General features: G+C 56.6%; 2 protein-coding genes across 8 annotated transcripts in view; both read right to left on the minus strand.

Moving 5' to 3' along the window:
* ARHGAP27 (Rho GTPase activating protein 27) overlaps positions 1–4,848 on the minus strand; it is a 31,098-nt gene extending 26,250 nt beyond the window's left edge. The window contains exons 1-3 of one of the 2 annotated variants that reach the window (XM_075994641.1): positions 4,489–4,848; positions 3,455–3,588; positions 1,484–2,152 (exon numbers count right to left, since the gene is read on the minus strand). In XM_075994641.1, the coding sequence (XP_075850756.1) occupies positions 1,484–2,134 (651 nt within the window). In that variant the 5' untranslated portion in view covers positions 2,135–2,152; positions 3,455–3,588; positions 4,489–4,848. The remainder of the gene's footprint in view (positions 1–1,483; positions 2,153–3,454; positions 3,589–4,488) is intronic. The other variant, XM_075994642.1, reaches the window with a different exon arrangement.
* Positions 4,849–6,624: 1,776 nt separating this feature from the next.
* The window catches only part of PLEKHM1 (pleckstrin homology and RUN domain containing M1), a 51,354-nt gene continuing 33,348 nt past the window's right edge, over positions 6,625–24,630 (minus strand). For 3 of the 6 annotated variants that reach the window (XM_012786838.3, XM_012786840.3, XM_012786842.3), the window contains 6 exons: positions 22,416–23,336; positions 18,406–18,551; positions 14,806–14,999; positions 10,443–10,506; positions 9,507–9,664; positions 6,625–8,769 (listed from right to left, as the gene is read on the minus strand). In XM_012786838.3, the coding sequence (XP_012642292.2) occupies positions 8,658–8,769; positions 9,507–9,664; positions 10,443–10,506; positions 14,806–14,999; positions 18,406–18,551; positions 22,416–23,336 (1,595 nt within the window). In that variant the 3' untranslated portion in view covers positions 6,625–8,657. Of the gene's footprint in view, positions 8,770–9,506; positions 9,665–10,442; positions 10,507–14,805; positions 15,000–15,505; positions 18,552–22,415; positions 23,337–24,630 lie in introns of those variants that run through there. The other 3 variants (XM_075994639.1, XM_012786843.3, XM_075994640.1) reach the window with 3 other exon arrangements.

A 24,630-nucleotide genomic window follows, 5' to 3' on the forward strand; every position in this document is an offset into this window, starting at 1 on the left:
GCCCCTCCCTTTGGGCTGAAGAAGAGACCGAGACCCCGAGACGGGAAGTGAATCACGCGCCGGGCGCAGGTGTCAGACGGCTTCTGCGCATCTTGTTTTGCCCGCAGGCCGCCCCTCCCTGAAAAGTTGCTAAAGTTCAAGACGTCGGGGCCTCCGGGAGGAGTCTGAGGATGTAAGAGTGTTTTTAAAACGTGCTCCATTTTCATTTCCCAAACTGACACATTGGATTCGGAAGAGGGAAAAACACCCACTCTTACCATAGCTGGACTTCTTTCTGAAACTAACTCATCAAGAGGTTTTTGGTTTTGGTTTTAAGAAAAAAGGAACTGAAATGTTGGAAACAGCCCAAAAGGGAAACGAACGCCAGACTTTCACATTGTGAACTAAAGTAAAATTTTAAGGCTCACCGCCCCACGCCCCCACTGGCTTACCTTTAAAGGGACCCCTCGTGGCCAAAAGAATATCACGAAACTAAATTGTCTACCAAGAGGAAGGAGGTCAGACGCGCCTTGTGCCCCCTCCCTTCTAGGGGACATCCTTTGTAACCCATTAATAGGCCTAAGGGTATGCAAGACAAACCTGCAGGCCCTCAATTTACACAACAAATGTATGTTGGGTGGTTTATGTCTGATAGCAGCTCCTAATGTTGAAACATTCCAAGCCTTTAGACAAAGCTTCTTGTCTTTAACCAATTACAAGCCAAATAATCTTTAAATCCACCTTTAACCTGTAAGCCCCAGCATCGAGGTGGCCCACCTTTTCGGGCCAAACCAATGTATGCCCTGTCTCCCTGAAATGTATAAAACCAAACTGTAACCCAGTCACATCGAGTACACTTGCTCAAGGCCTCTTGGGAGTGGCTCTGTGTCATGGTCCTCAAATTTGGCTCAGAATAAATCTGTTTAAAATTATTTTACACAGTTTGGCTTTTTTCCGTTGACAACATCCATCTCGTCTGAACCCCCAAGCTCCGGGAAGAAAGGCGAGGCAGCTGGAGCCAGTGCAGCTCCTCAAGCCCCTGTCCCACGAGCAGGTGCGTTTCGGAATGCAGATTGGCTGGGATTTTAGAAAGAGAACCGGAGAGCACACACCTGCCAGAGGTTACATAACCTCCCGCAAGGGCTCGATCTGCACCCTGCGATCAAGCTTATTTGCATTTTTGCAGCAAAATATGAATATTCACACCAAGTGTGATAAAGACCATCAACATCCTCATATCGGTTCCTGTGAAATTTTGTCACGGGTGAATTACAAAAGATCTTTGGGCTCCCGGGGAGCTTTGGCACTTGGGAATTGCAGATAAGGGATTGTGAGCCAGTACCACTCTCGTTTTGGGTTTGGGGAAAGTGAGCTCGTCGAAGTGGCGGACACAGTGGAGGGCGTCGAGCGGGACGCAAAGCCGAGCAGGTCTCCTCGCCCCCGGCTCCGTGCAGGCGCAGCCACCCGCCCGTCCTGCCGCCCGCGCCCACGCCCAGCTGCGTACCTGCTCCGGGTTCTCCCGCCGCGGGCCGCGCACGTCCAGGATGGCCTCGTAGACGTTCTCCGAGTCGCTGCGCGCCAGGGGCCGCGGGCACACCCAGGAGCCCGCCACGCTGCAGGCCTTGAAGCGGCCCGCGCTCCCGAGGAGGCCGGCAGGAGGCACGGCGGTGGCGCGTGCCAGGTCGTCCAGGGACTGCGCTGGCCGCACTGGCGCCGACGGCCGCACATACAGGCAGGCGGGCAGGCCGGGCGCCAGGTTGCTGCGCGGGGTCGCGCCACCGCGCAGCGCGGGGCCGCACAGGGAGCTGGCACGGCCCCGGGGCTCGGCGGGGGCGCCGTCGGGGCCCGCGGACGCGGACATGAACCGGTAGTCGTAGGCAAGAGGTCCGGGAGCTGCGGGGCCCAGGACGGGCGCGGGCGGCGGCGGGGCGGCGGCGGCATGGCCGAGTGCTGGCAGCTCGCGCACGTACTGTGCTGGCAGGTAGAAGGGGCGGCCGCCGGGCTCGCGCCGCACGTGCCACCAGTGCTCGGTGCTGCGGCGCAGCAGCCGGTAGCGCTCGTTGGGCTGGATGGCTACGCGGCGTCCGTCCTTGCCGGTGTACTCGAAGGGGTGCTCCACCAGCACGTACACGTCCCCCTCGACGTCCGCCGCCATCGCGGCCGCGGCGTTTTCCTGCAGGCAAGGAGGAGGCCGCGAAGGTCAGGGCCGCGGAGCCGAGAAGAGCCCCGCGCTGGGGACCGAAGGCCTGGGTTGGAATCCCATCCCGCACTCGCCCCGCGCCTGAGGCCCTGCTTTCCAGTCTCCAAAATGCGGACTTGCATAAAATCGTCTCCAAGGCTCCCACTCTTACACTCAGTGATGGAATTAGGACAATCCGTTCACTGGGGGAGTTGATTGTAGGATTTGAGCCTTGCTTCAGTTCCGTCGTGGGGAGACTGTGGGTAATGCACCTCCAACTTTACTGCCAGGGAAGCCTTGGCTCTAAGACGAAGGGTGATTGCCGGCGACAACGTCGACACCACATTTACCCCAAAGTTGACCGAGCCTCAGCTTTCCCGCCAGTAAAGTGGGAAGAACAGCCCATTTCCCGCCGCTCCCTGTCCCTGTCCCGCCCTGACACCTCCAGCCCGCGAGGACTCCGCGAGAGGCAGCGTCCCGTCCCTCTATCAGTCTGCGCCCTGGGCCCGCGGGGTCAGGGTTGCGGTGCGGGTTCTGGGGGTGGCCCCCGAACAGCTCTACCCTGGGGGTGTCTCTGCCTTGCTTAGGCAGTGGGCCACCAAGGGACTTGGCGTAGTAGACCCGACTGCCAAGGCAGGGGAACCGGTTCTCTCGGTTTCTCTTTCCTTCCCCAGCGGCTTCCCCGCAGAAGTGAACCCAGAGCCCAGCCCGCCCAGACCGTCCCACGCCGCCTCCCGGGAGAGGCTTGGCCCTCGCGGCCTGCCCACCTGCCCCGCGATCCTCCACTGCCCCAAGAGAGTGGCCCCTAGAGGATGCACTTGGTGACGGTGGCTACCCGTGCAGGGTGCCCAGGGCCCCCAAGGCTTTCTGGAGTGGTCACCACAAGCGCCCTTGGCCCCATGCCTGCTCAGCCTGGCTCCCTGCGTGTCGCGAAGGGGGCAGAGCCTAACTGTAACTCTACCTGCGTCCCTCCATCAAAGCCCTCAGTGGCCTCCTGCGGAAGTGTCTGGTCCCTCCAAACCTGTACACTGACCACACCTCCTGCCCCACCAAGGTGTCCCGGGACCAGGCGCCGGGAGCGCTGGGGCACCGCAGGAGCAGTGTCCGATGGGGGCCCCTAGCGCTCCTCTACTTTCTGTGGCGTTCCTCAATGGAGGAACGGGTGTAAACTGAGTCACTGGGCACTCTGGGCCCTGGAGGCGGGGTCAGTGAGCTGCCCAGAGCTGAGCCAACAAGCCACAGGGAGGAGGACACGCCCCTCGCGGCCCCTTCCCTGGCCCCCAGCTGCGCACTCACGTCGGCTGGGCGGGCGTCCCGGAGCCCATGGGCTGGGTGGGCGGAGCCAGCGGCTGGCGGCAGGTTAGGCCCCCACCATGTCCCTGGGCGGGGCTTCCAGGGGCCCGGCCCTGAGACTGCGCGCGGAACTGGAGCTGGGAAAGGAGAAGAGGGAGGGGAACGCTCAGGAGGACTGTCCCCAATCCCCAAAGCACCCATGTCTGGGAGGGGCGAGGAGGAGCCTGCCAGCCTCTGCCAGGGCCCTTGGGGGGCTTTGGGGCGCGTCCCGGACTTGGAGAAGGCGCTGGAGAGGGGCCGGAGCCAGGAGGGGTGCATCTGAAGTGGCGCTGGCGGGTCGCTAGCCGAGCCTAGGGAGGGGAGGGTCCCGCCCCTGCCCCGCCTCCCTCCCCCACCCGCTGCGGGACTTGCTGTTCCCGAGCCCCTGCGTCCTGTGGGCGCGCGGCTCTGGGGATGCCGGCTGGGGCTGCATGTCCCGTCCGGGCGTTCCTTTTCCGAGCGAGGCCATTTGCACCCGGAACCACCAAGTACCAGCCCTTTCCAGCCGCACTGGGGCCCTACCCGCGCCGGGCCCACCCCCGCCTCCCCAGGGCCTTTCCAGGGTTCCCACGGCAGGGACGCCCACCGGAGCGCAGTGTCTCGGGCTGAGTGGGAAGGGGACCGGGCCTCAGCTCCTTCCCCGACCTTGGGGGAGCGAAGAGAAGAGGGTCAGATGGGGGAGCGGGGAGGATCCCTGGAGCGCAAGAACGCCCCCGTCGCCAGGAGGTCCCCTGCGTCCACTGCCCCGAGACTCGAGCTACAGCGGCTTCAACGCCTGGGTCGGCCCTGGGGGCCTGGGCCTGTCCCCTCCCGCCCTGGGACTTGAGGACCGCCCTTCGCCCACCTTCTCCTCCCCAGGAGGACGCGGCCCTCGCAGCTCCCGCGCCAGCGCACAGCGAAGGGGAACAGGCGCGCGGAGCTCCGGGGTGAGGACCTGCGCCTGCGGCGCCCTTCCCACCCCCACTCCCTCAGCGCCCCCCGCCCGGCCCCGCCGGCACCTCCGGGCGTCCGCTCGCTGGCCTCGCCTCCACTTGCCCCGGCAGGCGCGCGCGGGCTCGGCGTCTGGCGCGCCCTCCTCGACCGCCCGGCTCCCGCGCTGCTGTTTCCTGTTCAACAATATGACCAGGGAGGCACCGGCGGAGAGCGCCCGGCAGAACTTCCTCCCGGGCTGGGGCTGGGCTGTGGTTGCGAGAGACAATCCCCGGTGTCCTGGCTTCCCGTCCCCTCTGGGCCGGGCCAGCGCACCAGGAGCAGAGACGCCACCCCCTTCCCCCTGCACCTCCGGGATCCGGGGCCACACCTGGCTGTTTCCAAGGAGGAGGAGGAGGCAGCAGGGCTGAGATGGTGGGATGAGGGTGGCGGGAGCCTCCCCACTAGCTTCTCCTGGCCAGATTGCCCTCCCAGATTGTCCCCCTACCTCCGGGAGAGGAGGGCCACCCTCCAATCTGTCCGCAGGGTAAGCTCAGATCAACCTCTTGGAGGCCAGAATCTCAAGTCCAGCCCCAGGTTCCTCCACCCTGGGGGTCTTCTCTTTGGGAGTTATCTGCCTCTCTGGGGAAAGCAGCCTGGCCCCTCTGGGCCCTGCATTCACTCCAGACATCACAAGCCCCGGCCCGGTGGACCCTGCTCTCAGTGACCTCAAGGAACAGTTGTGTCCGCCTAGGTGCTGAGGACGGCCGCTTCAGGCTAGTGTCTGGGAGAAGGACGGAGTCCCCACCCCAGCCCCGGCCTCCCTGGACACCACCTCATGAGGCCTGACTCAGGTTCCAGCCACTTTCTTGAACCCCAGTACCTCTGTATCTTTGCCCCTGCTAGGTGCTGCCCAGCAGTGAGTCTACATTGTGCTGGGTATCTCAGTGTGTCTGAGCCCTGGTGGCATCTTGGGATCCTCCAGGGCAGGGTCCTGCTAGAAGATGGTGGCGGAACCCCCCCACCCCCAACCTACCTCTTAGGTCCCTCCCCACTTGCCCCGAGTTACCCAGCAAGCAAGGCAGGATGGCAGCAGCTGGTAGCAGTTGTGGTCCTGATGCCCGACTCTGCCACTTCCTGGCCTTTAGACCTTGGGAGTTTGGCCTTATTTCTGTGTCTCAGTTTCTTCCTATAGACTGGGGGCAGTAGCACCTACTTCATAGGATTGTTGGGAAGATTAAATGAGATGCACTAGGCACAGTGTCTAACACATGGTATGTGCACACGATGTATTAGTTATTATTGCTACTTTTATTATGAGATGAGCTCTTCAGGATTGGGATTGCTAAACCTCCCATCTTCCTTTAGGCAGAAGGGGAGGAGGAAGAACAAGTGTCCTCAGAAGCACCTTGCAAGGATGGAGGGGCTGAGCCCACAGTGGGGCAGCACCATGTCACATGCCCCTGGCCCTCAATCCCAGTTCCTTTTCTCTTCTCTGGACCTGCCATCTACTGGCCCCAAGGAGGTAAGGCCCTTGGGGGAAGCTGGGGCTCACACATGGGCAGAGTGTGCCCCCTTCCCCCAGTGGGCTGAAAGGGTTCTTCAAGGACAGGAAACTGCAGACCTGAATGTTGTCTTTCTGTCCCGTTTCCCTGGAACCTGATTCCCCGTCCATTAGTCTGTTTCCGTCTGTTCTTACAATGGACACTGGTGGCCTCCCTTGGAGGGACCCCTGGGCTTCTCCTGGAACTTCTGAGGAAGGCCACCAGCCCAGCATAGGCCACTCTGAGCCCTAAAAGCACGAGTCCTGAATCCAGGGCCCTGCTCAAATAGCTGCTCCTTCCTAAGCCCCTTCTCTCTCCTGTATCCCTGAGGTTTCACATGATTTGGTGTCAAGGGGTGTGCCTGGACATGTGAGGGACAGAAAAAGCAGCTGTCGTGGTGGAATCAGCTTCTAAGAGTGTCTGTGAGTAAACCTCCCCAATGTCCCTGAAATCCTACCCAGCGGGGGACCCTGACTTCTGGGCGGGGCATATAGACTGACACTGCTGCTTACTTACTGTCCCCTCCCTGCCCACACAAGCCCCCTGCCCACAAGTGTTTGCCACGGATGCCTCCAGGCCCTCCCCTGTGACTAAGGAGCGTGAGGGGCCCTATGGGATGCTAAGGGATGGCTGGCGGCCTCCCCCAGGCAGCGTGGTGTAAGGATTCCGAAGCCAGGCCAGTGAGTAGAAAGACCAGGTCTTTACTGCAAAATCACACAACATGGCAGCAATTCCTTCAATACAAAGCACTTCTCAGGGCCATGCCCCCACTGACTAGGAACAGTTTATTGCATAAAATAACATTTTAAAATAGTGTGGGCACTACTGAGGTTCACATCAGCGTTCCACTGTTGGGTAAGAGTCAACTCCTCTGAAAGCACTAGCAGCTTCTCAGTCACAGTCACGGGGTGGGGGCAGCTCTAATGCTAACAATCCTGGGGGTGGGGGAGGCCCCTCCAACCAGGGCCTCACCCCTGCTGCCTCCTAGGGCACCTTCGGGGGCAGGGGGATATCCTCACTGGCCCAACAGGCCCAAGCCCACCAGGGCCAGGCTCCTGGCACTCCGGGACCGGGCAGCGCTGGCTCCGATCAGGCGGTGTTCACGGTGAGCGTCAATGCGGGCTGCGGGGCTGGGGTGAGGATAAGGACGCGCCTGTGGGTTTAGGAGGCTGTGGGTTTGGGCACAGGTGCCACCATCCTCCGTGACAGGGAGGAGGAGCCGTGCGGTGCCTCCACCTGCCTGCCCGCTGCCTCCTCTCTTCTAGTGCGCATTCTTCCAGCTCCTCAGCTGGGCTGGTGACTCAGCAGCAGATCACCCCCAGGGAGGGGTGGGCAGGCTCATTTCTTGACAGTGACAGGCAGACTCCACCTGAGGCCTCCAACTCTAAGCTGGGGACCCCAGGGCTGACACGAGAGGGCCTGCTGGGTCCAGCAGTGGGCGGGCAGGTGTGAGGCAACAGAGGGAGCACACCCGCCCCCCGACCTCAAGGGTCTCAACGTAACTGTGCAAACAATTCTAGGCTCCCACCCCAGCCCCAAGACCCCCATCAAAAGGCAATCCTGCGCCACGGAACTTTCCCCGTGTCCGGCAGCGCCCTGCTGGGGAAGTCCAGCGAAGCTTTGGGAATTGATGGCTTTGTGAGACCGAGGCTGGGGCTGCTTCCTCAGGGTAGCTTCTCTGCCCGTCCTTGCACATCTCAGCAGTGGAAGGACCCAGTCACCTCTCCACAGTGCAGGGCCCGGCAGTCACGGTGCCCGAGGCCAGCCCCTGCCTGGGCTCGCTGCCCTCTCTGGGCTCAGGCGGGCAGGGGTTGTGACTGAGAGCCCACAGCAGGTGGGGCTGCGGCGTTGGTAGCACTGGCCTGCCCGTCTGTGGAGGAGTAAGGAGGGCACAGGGCTGAGGGGCGGGCAAGGTGATGACCTTCCCTGAACTAAGGTAGGTGCAAAGTGCTAACGGTGCTGGTTGAGTCATTTCTCCTTCTCCTGCTGGGACCAAGAGCCCAAGCTAGAGAAGAGCCAGGACTGACACCAAGAAAGGGGACGGGCCCTTCAGGTGAGGAGTGTGGGAACGGGGAGGAAAGACGACACAGGGAGAGGAAGCAGGGGTCACCGGGCCTGGCCCCACCCTGCCAACGAGCAGTTTGGCACGTGGCAGCAGGGACAAAAGAAAGGCACCCGGTCCAGCCGCCAGGCCCCGTCCGGCAGTGGCTCACCTGCCCAGCCAGGCCTGAGTGGCTCCTGCGCATCTGTTCAGGGTGAGAATGCCTGGATTTCATGGGTGACTCGTGTAGGGTCAAGAATAAAAAAATATTTTCTGTTGCAATATGAAGGGGAAAAACCCACCTTAAAAAACTAGACCTTTTAATCAGGAATGTGGAATTGAAAATGCTCACAAGTCTCATTTCCACAGTGTTTGAACAGCCCTAATGGAGGTGCCGTGACGGTGGTGACCAGGGCCTGGTTAGGAACAGGCCCTCGTCCACCCCCAGATAGGACATCGTGTGGCACCCACCCCTCCCACCCCCAGAGCAGAGGGTAGCAGGGTGGTCCTGGGGCATCATCGGGCATCCTGGGCTTTCTCTGGGAGGCCTGTGCTCTGGTCACATCTGAGGGTCTTCCCGCCAAGGGGACACAGCTGTGACACTGTGAGACTGCGCAGCCCAGGCTGTTGGCACTCACCCCCTGACCTCAAGGGTGGGGTCTGGAGGTGGGGATTAGGTGAGAACGTTCTGTTCCTGGTACTTGCGCCGGCGGGCACAGCGGGGGCAGCCCTTCTTCACCACGGCCTGGCAGCTCTGGTGGAAGACGGTCTTGCACTCGGCACATCTGGGGAGAGAGTGGCACCTGCTGCTTGTGCTGGCTGGGTGCGAGACCAGGGCTGGCCAGTGCTTTTGACCAGAGCCCACGACACGGCTGTGGCTGTGCCACTCCCTCCCTAGCAAGAGTCTAGAAACAATGCTTGCCTGTAAGTCACGCTGATATTCTCTCTCTTATTTCATTTTCTATAAATGCTGCCTGAATGATTTCTTGCCTATGTTTGAAAGACTCTGCAGTTTAAAAAAGTCAGCCCTGGGTCCGCTGAATCATGGCCAGCAGACACCTACTGAAAATGAACTAACGCTCCCAGCATTAGTGGGAACTCCCCTCCCACATGGGTTAGGAAGGTTTGCATGAACTTTTCCATTTAGAGGCTCCTGATAATGAACAGTAACTGGGAACAAGAATGATCATGACAGCAGCAGAAGCAGTGGCAGCTACCACCCACCAGGTGCCCACTTTGTGCCAGGCCTTGTGCCAACACTGCAGGGCAGGAACTCATTCAGTCCCTTCTCAAGCCACTCACAGCCTGAGGCCCTGGTAGGGCCCATCTTGTCCTCTGAGCTGGACCGGAGCTGGCAGGACTGTGCAGGCTGCCCTGGACAACCTCCCACCCCTTGGTCCAGGCCCAGAGTAGATGTCCAATGTGTTCCTGTACCTCAGAGCTGGGCTGCCACCCTGGGACGCTCCACCAGGCTGTGGGGGTGGGGGTGGGGCTGCGAGGTGCTGGCTGGTGTCCCACATACCTGGCTGTGGTGTCAAACTCAAAGGGGAAGATGATGTCGTGGTGGTGGCAGATCTGGCAAATGAAGCCACGCTGGGTGCACAGGTCGCAGTGGTAGACGTGCTGGGAGGCAAATTCGATCAGGGCCTTGAGGAATCCTTCATACACCCCCTCTGCGATCTAAGGGGGGCAAGCGCAGACCACCAGGCCTTTCAGCAGCTGTGCTGAGGCTCCCTGGCACCCTGCCTGGAGAACTACCCTCAGTTCCCACAGGGGAACTGAGCAAACCTCCCCGAATCAGGCTGAGTGACGCAGGCGTCCGGCCCTCGTGCATGAGGTCACTGGGGGATTATGGGATTTACAGATGAGACCCGAATCCACTGTTCCCTCCCCTGAGGACAGAAGCATTCCCAACTCTCGGCCCTGTGTCCTGGGATTTGCTGGTGTGCCTGTGTCTCCCAGGGGTGGGGGCACAGTCACTGTCCTGGAAGCCTGTGGCAACAAGGACCCTGTCCAGAGGTGCAGAAAAGCTGAAGATTGCTTCTTGCCTTGGTAGACTACAGGCACCCCCGACCCGTCTCCCTTTTTTTTTTGAGACAGAGTCTCACTTTGTTGCCCAGGCTAGAGTGAGTGCCGTGGCGTCAGCCTGGCTCACAGCAACCTCAATCTCCGGGGCTCAGCGATCCTACTGCCTCAGCCTCCCGAGTAGCTGGGACTACAGGCATGCGCCACCATGCCCGGCTAATTTTTTGTATATATATTTTTAGTTGGTCAATTAATTTATTTCTATTTTTGGTAGAGACAGGGTCTAGCTCAGGCTGGTTTTGAACTCCTGACCTTGAGCAATCTGCCCGCCTCAGCCTCCCAAAGTGCTAGGATTACAGGCTCCCTTTCTGATTTCTCCAGGAATGAGGTCCCTCTGGAAGGGCAGGTGGGAGGGGCAGCATGACAGTCTCACCTGCTGGAGATCAGCGACACTGAACCTGTGGGGAGACTCCAAGAGATAATTCCTGTGGTTAAGCCTTCAAAGAAAACACAAGAGATTGTTTAGAAGAGTTTCGGAGACTGGGCCAACCTGTGCTGTTTGTTTTCATTCGGCAGCCCTGCTAGCCAGGCGGGACACCTCCTGCCAGGGCGGGGCAAGGGCTAAGAGCACAAGTCAGCCTGCCTGGACCTGGGACCCGGACCTGGACTTCAAGGTGACTAAGCAGCTGCTGAGACCTTGGGCAGGTTACTTAACCTCTCTGAACCTCAGGTTTCCTCCCCTGAAAAATGGAGTTGTTTTGAGGATTAAATGACGTATTTATTTAAAGCATCTGCCAGTGCCTGGCACACAGTAATCACATAATAATAATGAGGACAATGATGACGAATGTAAACTCTTATGCCCGGAACTGGGCTAGGAGCTGTACATGTATTCATTCATTTAATCCTTACATCCTCTCAATAAGCCATGAGGCTGGAGGTTTTATAATCCTATTTTGAGAAGAGGAAACCCAGAGAAGGTAAATAACTTGCCTGGGGTCACACAGCCAGTTAGTGGCAGAGCTGGAGTGTGGACACAGGCAACTGGCTGCAGAGCCTGCGCCCTTATCCTCCCTGGTGAGGCCTGTAGGTGTCTGCTGCTGTAATTACCATCACATACCAGGCACAGAGCTGGGGCAGAAATGCACAGAATATGGCTTCTACCCTCCTGTAGCTGCTGGTCTGGCCTCAGGACAGACATTCCTCTCTGGTTTCAGTGCCACATGAGAGGAACAAGATGTGTCCTATGCACAGCAGATCCCATTTTGGAGGTGGGGGTGGGGAGCAGAGGACCAGGGCTCAGCGGCCAGCTCAGCTCTGGTTTCCACCACACCAATGGCAGGATCCTGCCCGTCACATCCTGAGGGACAGAGGAAGCACCTGCTGAAAATCCCCTGGTACAACAGCCTGCCTGGCCTTGCCGTGTGTACATGGGTAGTGTGGGGGGGGAGAACACTGTGTCACACGATGTTTGGGAACCTGCCCCAGGATGCCCTGGATATTGGGGGGCAGGATGGTGCCAGCCTGGGTCCAGGCCCCCAGGGTGTGGGCTGTGTGGCATCTAGAACGGGGGCTCAGCTGCAGTCCCCCTGCTGGCCTCAGCTGTGGTACGGGGGAGCCCCATCTGGGGTGGCGATGAGTCCCACCAAGCAACCAGGCAGGCCATGGGGTGAGGACACTGCCAACCGGCCACTCAGGTGACCAAGCTTCCAGCTTTCTGAGGACAGGAGGCTGCCATTTACCACCAGGAAAACACAGGGTGTGGGGGGCGGGAGGGACACAGGTGGCCCTGAGCTGGCAGGAGGGTGGGGCTGACTTGGATGGAGAGTTCTGTCATCTGTCCTCTGCCCACAGTTATGGAAGCCCTGGGAGTCCCTGTCCCCTGGGCCTGTCACATTCTCAGCAAGGCCCTGCAACTGGTTTCTCTGCCATGCTCAGTCAGGCCAGAGGGAGAGAGCGCTGGCCCCGGCAGAGAGGCCACTTCTCCTCCTGCCTCCAGGAAGAGAAGCCACGTGCACCGGGGCACACCCCAGGCCTGCTCTGGGCCTCAGATTCTCCAACCACACAATGAAGTGGCACGAGGCTGACTGCCGGGGAAGGGACCAGAGGAATCGCTATGGCTCTCTGGGAGAGAGTGCAAGACAGAGGAAAAGGCTGCATCTTAGCTCCTGTAACTAAGGGAGGGGCCCTGGCCACCCCCGGCCACCCTCCCTGGCTGTCAGGAGGAGTACCTGAGGTCTGGTGGGTGGACACCCCTGTGGGCGTGTTTCTGTGATGGTTCCTTCCCAAATGCCTGAGAAGACACTCACAGGGGCTTCTCTGGCCCTTGGAGACGTGTCCCAGGCCTTCTGGGACAGAGAGCCTGGCCAGGCTGCTGCCGCCAGCACAGGGCAGCTCCTCCCTGACTTCGGCTCCCACACGCAAAGGCTGCCCAGGCCTCAGGCCTCAGCCCTCTTCTGCTCAGCCTCGCCTCTGGCCTACCGGGCCCAGGCCTCCTTGCTCCCCAGGGTGATCACTACACTACCCCCCTCCCCAGGCTATCCCTCCACCGCCCGCATCCACTGCTGCCAGCACAGTCTTTCCTAAACCGCTGATCAGACATGACAGTCTCATGCTCAGAACCCTGGATGGCGCCCCACTGGTGGCCTTAGTGTGGCACATGGGCCCTCCGAGCTCCGGTGAGTTGTGGTCCCACCTGCCCCCCACCATGGGTCCCTAAGCTAGGAAAGGCCCTTTCCTGTCCTTTCTTCTCTTTAGTCATTTTTCTAACCCCCAGTTCAATACACACACGATGCCACTGGCCCCACAGAGTGAGGTCTGGAAGCAGGTGGTGGTGGATTCCAGAAGGGTTGACTGCAACGGCTGCTTTATTGCCTTTCACAAATATCCTTCCCTTTGAAGACTATCTTTGTAAACAAGAAAAATATTTTTTTAAAAGAAAAAAATCAAAGAATCTACAAACCCTCAGCTCAGATACCATCTCCTCATTGAGCTCCTCTGAACCCTGCCATGATGGCTGAGGCGCCCTCCCTCGGGCCACACACCACACTGACCCAGAGCCATCTTTGGTTTAGGCTCTGAGCCCCTCAGGTGGCACTCACAACTCAGGAAGTCCACTGGAAACTGGGGACCACCAGCCTACTTTCTAGATGGAAAGCTGGCACCCTGAGAAGTGAAGCCACTACGCTAACTCATGTCGTGGGTTTGGGGTGAGGCAGGGGCTGCGGGTGCAGTGCTGCTGTCCAGAGGTGAGCAGCAGGGCCAGGCACAAAGAGGCAGGACTGGCCTCAGTGACCAGCACAGGCCAGCTCAGAGACGGGTCAGTAAAGTTGATGAATAAACCATTTCAGCAGGGTGGGATGGCTGAGTGGGGCCGGCACCCAGAACCCACTCTGCAGGCACCTGGTCTACACAGGTCTCTGCAGATGTGTGGCCCCTTGGCCAAGGGAGGGTGACAAGGCCCCACCTGACCCAAGAGAGTTCACCACCCTGGTCACGTGGGCAGAAGCGCAGACTCTGGAGTCCCAGGTTGTGCAATCTCCAAGTTGGGAGTGAGTCAGCACCCGCTGAGAGATGGTGATCAAGTCATCCAGCTGATGATCTGGGTGGGCAGAGCCACCCAGGGGAGACGTCTAAGGTCCCTTGGGCCCCAAGGAGCACTGCAGGTGTGGCTCCAAGAAAAACGCAGCTGGACAGAGGAGGCGCCCTTCAGACAGGTGCTCTGTGTGCCAGCCCTGTGGGGAGGGGATGCTGGAGGGGGGACCCGCGAGGGGCTTGTGAGCTAGTTCAAGTCCCCAGCAGCCCAGCACAGGCAGATGCGAAGCCCATGCTGGGCAGCGGGAGCAGCTCTTCCACCTAAGGTCTGAGGCCTGCCTTCCTGAAGGCCCCAGGAGAGCACAGCCCCTCAAAAGGCCGCTGTGACACAGGGCTAGAAAGTGTTTATGGCAGGCACAGAAAGGCCTTCTAAGCCCATGCTGAACCCCAGCACCACAGCCCTCCCCTGAGCACCAGAGGCCCCAGGGTACCAGGCCCTGGGTACTAAGAAGCTTCGTGAAGGGCATCCTGAGGGTCCTACTCCGATCTTGCACTCTTTGGACAATTTTAGGAGGGAAGCTGCCATGGAACAGCAAGCAGCCCTGGGATGGAGAACTGGCGAGGGCAGGGAGGAGACATGGCCCTGCCCTCTATGATCTGGCCCTCGCCTGCCCCTCAACACACTCCCTTCCCTCCTTGCTCCAGCCAAAGTGCTTCCTGCTCTTCCCATGGATGGTGCCTTTGTTCATGGCCTGCACATGCTGTTCCTTCTTTCTGTCTGGAACACTCTTCTTCCTTTTCTTCCCCTTCCTAATTCATTTTTCATACCTCACCTTAAAAGCCACTTCTTCCAGGAAGTCTCTCCGCTTTGCACTGCTCTGATCTGGGCTGGCCGTCTCACCTCTGTGCTTCCAGAGCTCTCCAGGCCCTCGCCCCTGGCTGGAGTTGCCAGCTTATTCATCTGCCCTCCCTGCCAGACCAGAAGCTTCCAGAAAGTAGGACCTGGCTCTGCCTTGCTCAGTGTTATATCACAAACCCCTAGCCTGGTGCTTGGTACTTAGTATGTTCTCAATAAATATTTTTGAATGAACAAGTGAATATATGAACAAAACCACTTCCAAGGACACAGTAATTTTCCAGGCTCAATGGAAAGATCTCCAAACAGCCCTGGCATTTCCCCTACGTGGATGCCTGGCCTCAGGTGCGGGTCCCCTGAGTGTGCGTGTCCCCTGAGTGTGCGTGCGCAGACGCATCATGCTCACCTCTTGCTCAGCTCCTTCAGGGCCCCACTGCGGCACAGGCCCAGGTAGTCCCCGAGGAGCTTCAGCTGCTCGCGCCTCTGCCCAATGAGGCGCATCTGCTCCACGTGCTCATACAGAGACGCGTTCACCAGCTGCAGGTTGATGAGGGGCTGGGCCCGGATCTGCGTCAGGAACTTGAGGGCCTGCCGGCAGACCTGGGGCCATCAGGCACCGAGGGTGGGGGTGGGAAGAAAGGCTGTTCAGTGGGCACCTCTGGGCCGGGCACAGCGTTACCTACTCCTTCACCTGAAGTACTAGCTTCATTTTACAGTTGAGCCACAACAGGTTCAGAGAGATGAAGCAACTTGGCCAAGGTCACACAGCTCATAAATGGTACAGCTGAGACCTGAACCCAGTTTATCCCAAACCTACTCGCCCCCTAATGGCAGCTGCCCCTCCCGGCTGTGCTAAGATGGAGGAGGGCTGCCCTGGTCACTGCCCCTCCCCACGCCTTCCTGTCCTCCCAGCCCCATTTTCCTGCCTGAAGGAAACAGGCGCTCCCCTCCGGGCCCTGACTCAGGAACCAGGTGTCTAGTCTGAGTCAGGCTCCAGCCACAGGAAGCAGTGGATCAGACACAGCTTAGCAAGAGGCTTCTCCTCCCCCCGCCCCACCAGCTCTCCCAGCAGCAACCGCCAGGCCCCGCCCCGTCCTGTGGAGTGGAGTGATCAGCCCCAGCCTCTCCCAACTGACAGGGTGCTGACGGATCTGCCCTCAGTCCTGACCCTGATACCAATGCCAATAGCTGAGCACCTACTATTTGCCAAACACTGGGCTAGGGATGTTGACCACATCCCCCCTTCACCCTCAGAACCACCCCTGAGGGAAGCTGTCCCCATTTTACAGATGAGGGAACATGCTCAGAGGACCTAACATGGCGTATCCAGCCTGCCTGGAAAGGGAGCCTGGGCCTGACTGAGGTGCTGTCTCTGAACACCAGGCTGCCATGCTAACTGAGCAGAAGTCCCTCTCCTCTGCGGCGTCCCCACTGCATGGCAAAAACAGAGGAGCTAGGACTTTCCCCATGATTACCTACTGCACAGTGGTTAGGAGTCCAGCTCTGGGGTCACACCTGGATTGAATCCTGCCTCCACCACTTCTGCCTGTAGGACCTTGTGAAACGTACTCTCTCTGTGGTTCAGTTTCCTCGTTTGTAAAATGGGGAAAATAAGAGCACCCAAGGCCTGTGGGTTTGGGGCCTTCCTGTGTGCTGTTGCTGCTCTGGCTGACCCACTCGTGCAGGGGCCTGGCTGGCACTAGCCAGCATCTGCCCGGGACTAGGGCTTCTTTCTCATGGGATTATTTTGAGTTTACATGAACAGAGGTCACCCACGTGAGCCCCTGGCACAGGGCCTGGCACGTAGCACATCCTCAGTAAACGTGAGCTGCTGTTGGCTGCTGTGTGAGTGCCTGGTGTGGCCCTGCTGTCCCCTTGACGGCTGGGGGACTTAACAGACCCTCAGGAGACCTCCCCCTATATCCGGGGGCTGGGAAGACCTCTGGCCTCCTGTGTCCCAGCTCCGCCAGCATCTCCCACCTCCCCTGGCAATGGATGACCCCTTCTTTTTCCATATACAAGGGCCCTGAGGTACCAGCACCTCGGCCTAGGGGCAGCCCAAGGGCAAACTCCCCTGGTGACTTAGCCTGTAGGACCTTGTGAAACGTACTCTCTCTGTGATTTACTTTCCTCGTTTGTAAAATGGGGAAAATAAGAGCACCCAAGGCCTGTGGGTTTGGGGCCTGTTCCCCAGCCCCAGCCCAGCTCTTCCCATGACTCAGCCCCAGGCCTTGGGTGAGGCCCAGATGAAACAACACGCAGGAGTGTGCACTGCACACTGCCCAGTGCTGCGGATGGGCAGGGGCCTCGCGCTCCTGGGGCTGTTCTTACCCTGTGGGGATGGAGGAGACAAAGAAAGAAGCCCCAGGCCTGGGATGACACTCTGCCAAGTGCCAGCCACAAGCGGGTTAGCCAGAGCAGTGGCAGTGAACAATAGGCTCTGAATCCGTGGGCCAGCTAATTCACTTTGAATTTTCCTATCTTTCAGGCCAGTGATCTCTGAGAGGGAGACAGGGATTTCCTGATCTCAGATATGCCGAGAAAAGTATTGTGATTTTCTAGTTAGAAAAAGGAAGTGGTACAAGGATTACAGCAAGGAATGAGAGACGGCACAACAGAAGTATCTGGGCCTTGTAAACAGCAAATGTGTTTTGTTTTACGGTCAAAGGGTTCTTTGTATTTTTGGTAATTTTAATATTTTATTTTATATTTAGTATTTTAACTGTACTTACTATTTAATTTTCTATATATAGTTAGTTAAATATTTAACACTCAGGGGAGGGGTAGGGACAAGGTAAACAACAATAAACCCCAAATGCAGCCGACTTCTTTGGGGTTTCCCCTCCCCAGGGAGGTGGAACTGACGCAGTCACCGCCCTGTCCTTTGCAGAGGTACAGACACACCAAGCCTGCACAGCCACAGCTTCTTCCTCAAGTTCCTATGCCTGTCTTAGCAGAAATCTGTGCCTCTGGAAGAAAGCCAAGTTTGTGCCTCTTAGGGCAGACCCTGACCAAGGGGATTCAGGGCAGGAGTGTGGCAAGCCTTGGGGAGGGAAAGGTCACCCTGCCACACCTGTCCTCCCAACACCCGGCACACGCTGTTACAACCCCCTTTTCAGATGAGGAACCCGAAGTGAATTTGCTTGTGGTAGCACAGCTAGAAAATCAGCTAAGTTCAGCTGGAGAAGAGGAAAACCTGAAAGACTTCAGAGAACATCCTATCAAAAGCATTTGTTGAACATAATAAAGTACCTAAGATACAGTATGCACCAAGCATGTTATAAAGCAGTGTATATAAGGCCAGTATGATCCTAACTTTATAAAAAGTAGATGCATATGTAAGTAAGCATACAGAAAAGGGTACACCCTGAAATGTGACAATGATTATTTCTGGGCTATGACACATAATTTTGATTTATCTTTGGGCTTTTCTATAATTTAAAAATGTTAACCAATAACCATGTGTTATCTTAATATTAAATGAGGGGAGCTCCAGAAAAAGTGCTCTTTAAAAACATGAAACAAGCAAGCCCATGCAGGGCCTGCAGGGGAGTATAGTTACCTGGGCCTCGAGGGGTTTACCAATGCAAGGATGACACCAAGAGACGCAGCCAGGAGGCTGGCCAGTCTATCTATCCATATACCTACCCATCTGTTCGTCCATCCTATATAGATAGGATGTATATCTAATCTATCCTTCCAATCCACCCATCAATCCAGTTACTGGTCCCTTAAATAGTTTTGTCTGTTGCTACAGAGGACCATCCTCAGACTCCCACCTTGTGACCAAGGCAGGCATTGATAGGGCTCTGCTCAGGGGCTCTGGACAGGCACCAAGCCTCTCTCTTGGTTAGCCCCCCTCCCCCATTACTGTGCCTGAACCAGTGACACTGGCTTCCCTAGAGCCAAACTCTTCCAAACAGATAAACAGCAGCAGCAAGGAGGGGACACTCCTCCGTCCCTCAGCAGCCCTGTGTGGCCCTGACAGGCTGGGCTCCAGACTTACCGGGCGCTTGGTGAGGTCCCAGTTGTGAATGATCCTGGCTGGAATCACTGAGGCATCATCTTGGTGGCAGATGTCACAGTAATAGAGGCCAGAGAAGGCACAGAGCTTGGGTCGTACAAAGGAGAAGCCGATCTGCCGGGAGCAGCCTGGGGAGAGGGGTGGTAGGTGAGCGGCAGGGCCAGAGTTAGCTCCTACAGCAACATGGTAGCTCCTATGGTGGAAAGGACCTGCTAGTGAATTTTTAAATTTTATTTTATTACTTATTTTATTTTTTTTTTTTTTGAGACAGAGTCTCGCTTTCTTGCCTAGGCTAGAGTGAGTGCCGTGGCATCAGCCTAGTTCACAGCAACCTCAAACTCCTGGGCTCAAGCGATCCTCCTGCCTCAGCCTCCTGAGTAGCTGGGACTACAGGCACGAGCCACCATGCCCGGCTGATTTTTATATTATATATATTAGTTGGCCAATTAATTTCTTTCTATTTTTATGGTAGAGATGGGGTCTCGCTCAGGCGAGACCCCGTTTTGAACTCCTGACCTTGAGCAATCCGCCCGCCTCGGCCTCCCAGAGTGCTAAGATTACAGGCGTGAGCCACCGCGCCCGGCCTATTACTTATTTTTGAGACAGTCTTGCTCTGTCTCCTAGGCTAGAGTGCAGTGGTGTCATCATAGCTCACTGCAACCTTAGACTCCTGGGCTCAATCCATCCTCTGCCTCAGCCTCCCAAGTACCTGGGACTACAGGTGCACACCCACACGCCTGGCTAATTTTTTCTATTTTTAGTAGAGACAAGGTCAGGCTCTTGCTCAGGCTGGTCTCCAACTCCTCAGCTCAAGCGATCCTCCTGCTTCAGCCTTCCAGGGTGCCAGGATTAGATTACAGGCATTGAGCCACTGTGCCCGGCCTTAATTTTCTTTTAAAGTTAAGATAAAAGTAATCATCACTCAGATTTCCGCCACTCAGAATCAACCCTAATTCAGTCTCTAAGGGCCAGTAAATGAAAAAAAAAAAAAAAAAACAAACCCAAAAAACAAAAACAAAAAAACGAGAGATAAAGAAAAATAAAAAGAATCAATCCTATTAAGTAATCTTTATGACAACACACTGTAAGAATCATCATCGTCATTTTACAGCTGAAGAAACTGATGCTCAGAGACGTTAAGAAATCTTCCTGGTCACACAATGATTAAGTGGCATGGCTGGCATTCAAATCTGGGTTTGGTTGGTTCAAACCTACTTTCTGCTCCATTACCCCTGGCTGCCTGTGTTCAACATCTCCACTGCTAGCTCAGCAATGCCAGCCTCTCCTAGGCCCACCCCTCCAATGGGGCCCAGAAATGGAAGCAACTAAGTCAGGGCCTTGGCAAACAGAGGAGCTGGGGAGATGGGGCTGGCCCTGAGAGGGCAATTTGCACACAGCCTGGTGCCAGCTTAAACCCAGATCTGCCTGATACCTCAGGACAGTGGGGCAGGGCCAGCTTCCGCCTCCTAGGGTGGAGGTCCCTCCACAGTGAGGGGTGGGGGAGGTGGGATGGGGTGTGCCCAGGGCAAAAAGCTAAGGCCCAACTCAAATCCTGAACACGTAGTGTGCCGCCCCCAGGCCTTGGGACCAGAGGGCCCACAATTCTGCTTACCAGCCACCTCATCCTGCCCTTTACCTCATTTTTTCAAGGTTCCATTTCAGCGTTTATAAAATTCAGTGACTACCAGCTATTACGTGGGGTTATTACAAAGTTTAAACATGACAAGTTTCTAAAAATGCCCTGCAATCTATGAAATCCAACCCAGCTATCTGCAGTCGGTGTCTGGCCACTGAGGTGAGCGTGCTGAGTGGAAAGGAAGCCCAAGCTTCTCGCTATCATGCACGATCCTGCTGGCAGGCTGGTGGGTGGCAGCATGGTGAGAGCTGTCCGGCAGGGTTCATGCCCACGAGTGGGGAACCACTCCTCAAAAGCCCTGGAGGCCTGGCCACCTCCCAGCCTGGTCCCCACAGGCAAAAGAGCAAAGTGTGAGTGCTGGGGTGGGTGAGGGGAGGCTGAACCCTGGCTTACAGGTGGTTTCTGCAGGAAGCTCTGCACTGCCTACCTTCTTCCATCCTCTGGGGGCAACCGCAGACCACTTCCTTCTAGATGCTTAAAGGCTTCCCTCCAGTCTACCCCAGCAGAACAGCTCCCAAACCGAGCCTCAGCCACTTGCTCTTGCCTTCTGTAGCAGAGCAACCTCCTCGCAGGCCACCTGAGGGCACCATGGTGATGGAGATGCCACCTCTCCCTGGATGGCAGGGAGTGGGAAGAGACAGCAATGGAATGTGGGCAGGGGGACATCACGAAGCCCTGAATGATATAAGGGTGGGAGGCCCGCTGGGGTCCTGCCTACGAGCACAGGCTCTGGGGCTCGACTACCAAGGTCCTGATTTTTCCTCTGTCACTCACCAGCTGTGTGCCTCAGTTTCCTCATCTGTAAAGAGAGACAATAGCAGCGCCTATCTCTACAGGCTTGTTGTGAGGATTAAATGAGATAATCCAAATAAGCATCTGACCTAGTGCCCAGCACGGAAGTATTAGATTTGGTGAGAATGGTGTGGCAGGTGTGCTGACTTGGAACATACATAATGTATTACTATACTAAGTAGGAAAAAACCAAGTTCAGAACAATATAGAGTTGACCCTTGAACAACATGGGTTTGAACATTTAGCTACAATTTCCCATTTTCCCTATGAATGGCGACTTTTGGGACACCCTGTATATAACATATAAAATATGTGTTGATGGACTGTTTTTGCCAGGCGTCCTCAAACTATGGCCCGTGGGCCACATGCAGGTGTTTTTGCCCATTTGTTTTTTTACTTCAAAATAAGATATGTGCAGTGTGCATAGGAATTTGTTCATAGTTTTCTAAACTATAGTCCGGCCCTCCAACGGTCTGAGGGACAGTGAACCGGCCCCGTTTAAAAAGTTTAAGGACCCCTGGTTTATGCTATTGGTAAGGCTTCAGGCTGACAGCAGGCTATTAGTAAAGTTTTTGGGGAGTCAAAAGTTATACATGGGCTGGGTGCAGTGGCTCATACCTATAATCCCACCACTTTGGGAGGCCGAGATAGGAGGACTGCTTGAGCCCAGGAGTTCGAGACCAATCTGAGTAACATAGTGATACACCATCGCTACAAAAAATTAAAGTTAGCTGAGTGTGGTAGCATGTGACTGTAGTCCTAGCTTCTGGGGAGCCTGAGGGGGATCACTTGAGCCCAGGAGTAGCTTAGCATTTTCTCAATAACCTGAGTAAAGTAAAACTCTTAAAAAAAAAATTTATATGTGGACTTTTGACTGCACGGGGTGGGGGTAGCCAGCACCCCAACCCCTGCATTATTCAAGGGTCAATGATACATACAGAGGTGCTGTCCAATGTAGTGGCCATAAACCACATAGAACTCTTTAAATTTAAATAAATGTAAATGGAAAATTCAGTTCCTTAGTCATGCCAACCACATTTTAAGCCCCCAGTAGCCATATAGCTATGGCACTGGACAGTGCCAATCTAGAACATTTTCATCACAGAAAGTTCTGTTGGACAACACTGAATAGCATGAGCCTCTTTTTGTAATTAAAAAAAAAAATTGTGTCTACTTGCAAAAGTATGCGGAAATATTTGGAAAGATATCATGCCCCTGCTCTGAAAGAATGCGACAGCACAGTAATAAGAAGATGAAGGGGGGTGGGACTCCCAGAGCAGCAGCAGGTTGCACAGCTGCCACCCTAGGTCCCACCCCCCAGCAGGAGGGGGTGGGAGAGGGAAGGAGAGTAGGGCCCCCTGCCTATGAGCACCAGCGCCAGCCCCAGTGCGTGCTGGGGTGGAGTAGAGGCCACAGGTTAAGCCTCATCTGCTGTCCCATCCCAGGGGAAGGACGGGGCACTTGCGGGGAGGCAGGAAGGGTGGAGAGCCTACATCAGGACCCCACAGGAGGCAGAGTGAGGCTGGCTGGCAGGCGAGGGGGTGGCAGGAAAGCAAGTCAGCACCTGCACAGAAGCAGCCCTGGGAGTCGAGGCCTTTCTCCGTAGGGATGGCCACCAGGTACTGCAGTAGGAAGCCGTTCTCCCGGGTGGCAAACTTCAGCACCTGCTGACAGTTTTCATCCAGACTCCCGCTGAGTGTCACTGCCTCCTCAGCTGTCTCCAAGTAGGATGCCAGGACCTTGCGGACCAGGTCCCTCCACAGGGCAGCCTCCTCGGCATTCCCGGCCTGCAGCTTCAGGACGGCCTTGGCCGTGATGATTTTAAAGAAGGACGGGCCCCCGAGGCTTGCGTCTGGCAGGATGTCTCTGATGGTCTCAACGCCATGGCTGTCACTTAGCATCTTCTCGTTGTTTCTCACTCGGAAGCATTTCAAAGACTCCAAGGACAGGGAAAAAATATAGGGCACCCAGGTCCTGTCCATGTACAGGTACAGAAGGGACTCCTTAATAGCGTCTGGCTCTGGAACTTGGGCAGATGACCAGTCAAACTGCGTGCCCTGGGGAGTCGCAGGCTCCGAGAGCACGTCTGGGCGAGAGGGGTGGCCACCTTGGGGCACCTCAGGGAGCCCTTCAGGCTCGTCTGGGTACTCGATGTTTACCCACTCATCCTCTGGCTGAGGCCGGACCTTCTGCAGGGCCTCCCGCACGCGGTCCAGCCAGTCCTCGGCTTCATCCTGGGACGAGGCTCGCAAGGCCAGCTTCTTGCCAGAGAACACCAGCTCGAAGCGCCCGTCACTGTGGGCCGGCCCCACAGCCTCACAGCGCAGCAGGGAGCAGTTCTCCACACAGGTGCGCTCCTCGTCGCTCAGGTAGAGGCGGAATTCCAGTGGGGAGAGTTCACAGAAGAGTTCCTTCCAGATGCCCATTGCCCCCCGCCGCTCCACTGTGCCCAGTTTCATGAGACCCCGGAACGGGTTGGACAGCCCTGGAGGCAGAAAGAGGCGTGTTAGACGATGGGCCTGTCCCCTTTCCACCCAAGGCAACCTCTGGTGCCCGATGTCCTGCGGTGGGTGTGGACACAGTGACTGCCCCTAGAATGGCCAGATGTGGGCACTGTCAAACATGCTTCTGAAAGCCGAATGGGGATATTTTTTTGACTGCCTCTGCCCCATCCTCCCGCTCAAAAGATGACCTTGCTTCTTGTATTTCACTGAGCAAATAAAAGCACTCAAAAGATTACCTCCATGCCCGGAACACCACACTCACCCTCTTCCTTCCTGTCGCTTGTGTGTGAGGCCAACCCCCCTACCTATGCAGGAAGTCCCCTGCCAAGTACTCGAGGGCAAGGACATCTCACTAGCAGTTCTCCCTCTCTCTCCTGGGTCATTCCCATCAGCACACAGACAAGCTGTTGCTCCTCCCATCTTTAGAAACACTTTTATCTCCACTCACATCTCTAATTACCACCTGTTTCTTGGACCCCTTTACAGAAAAACTGCTTGAGGTATGGAAACTCCCTCTCTCTCCTTTCCTTGCTCCCATTCTTCCTTGAACCCGCTCAGATTAGATGTTTGTCCCTTCATTCCACGAAAACTGTCCCTGGAATGGCCAGCAATGCCCTCCCCGTTGCCAAACTAAAAGGCCCCTTCCCCAGCCCTCATCTCCCTTCCATCCCCCTGGTCTGCTCCTCCTTCCCCCGTCCTCCCAGGGCTGGCACCTAGAGCTCAGTCCCAGGACCCCCTCTCTTCTTTGCCGACACCCCCTCCCTAGCTGATCTCACCTGCTTGCAGGGCTTTATGCCAATAACTCCCCATTGCTACCCCCAGCCTAGACCTCACTCTTGAACTTGAGATTCATGTATCCACCTGCTTCGTGTGCGTCTAACAGGCACCTCAAAGTCAGCACATCCAAAATGCATCCCCAAGTTTCCCGCTGCAAACCTGCGTCTTCCCTAATGTTCCTCATTTATAAAATGGCAAAATTCATCCCTGCAGTTGCTTGGGCTAAAATCCTTGGTGTTACTCTAGATTCTTTCCTTCACAGCGACATCAGCAAGTCCTGTGGCTCTACCTTCAACACACATGCAGAATCCCACTTCTCACCAAGTCCACCACTACCTCCTGGGAGACAATGACCTGATTAAAAGGTTAGTCAGAGCATGTCCCTCTGTCCAAAGCTCTGCAGTGGCTGCCATGTCCCTCAAAGCAGAAGCCCACAGGCCCCTCTGCCATCTCCTCTGCACCTGCCACTCTAGTCTCCATTGTTCCCTGGACATGTCA

This window comes from Microcebus murinus, chromosome 18 (assembly GCF_040939455.1).
Source record: "Microcebus murinus isolate Inina chromosome 18, M.murinus_Inina_mat1.0, whole genome shotgun sequence".
Taxonomy (NCBI): domain Eukaryota; kingdom Metazoa; phylum Chordata; class Mammalia; order Primates; family Cheirogaleidae; genus Microcebus; species Microcebus murinus.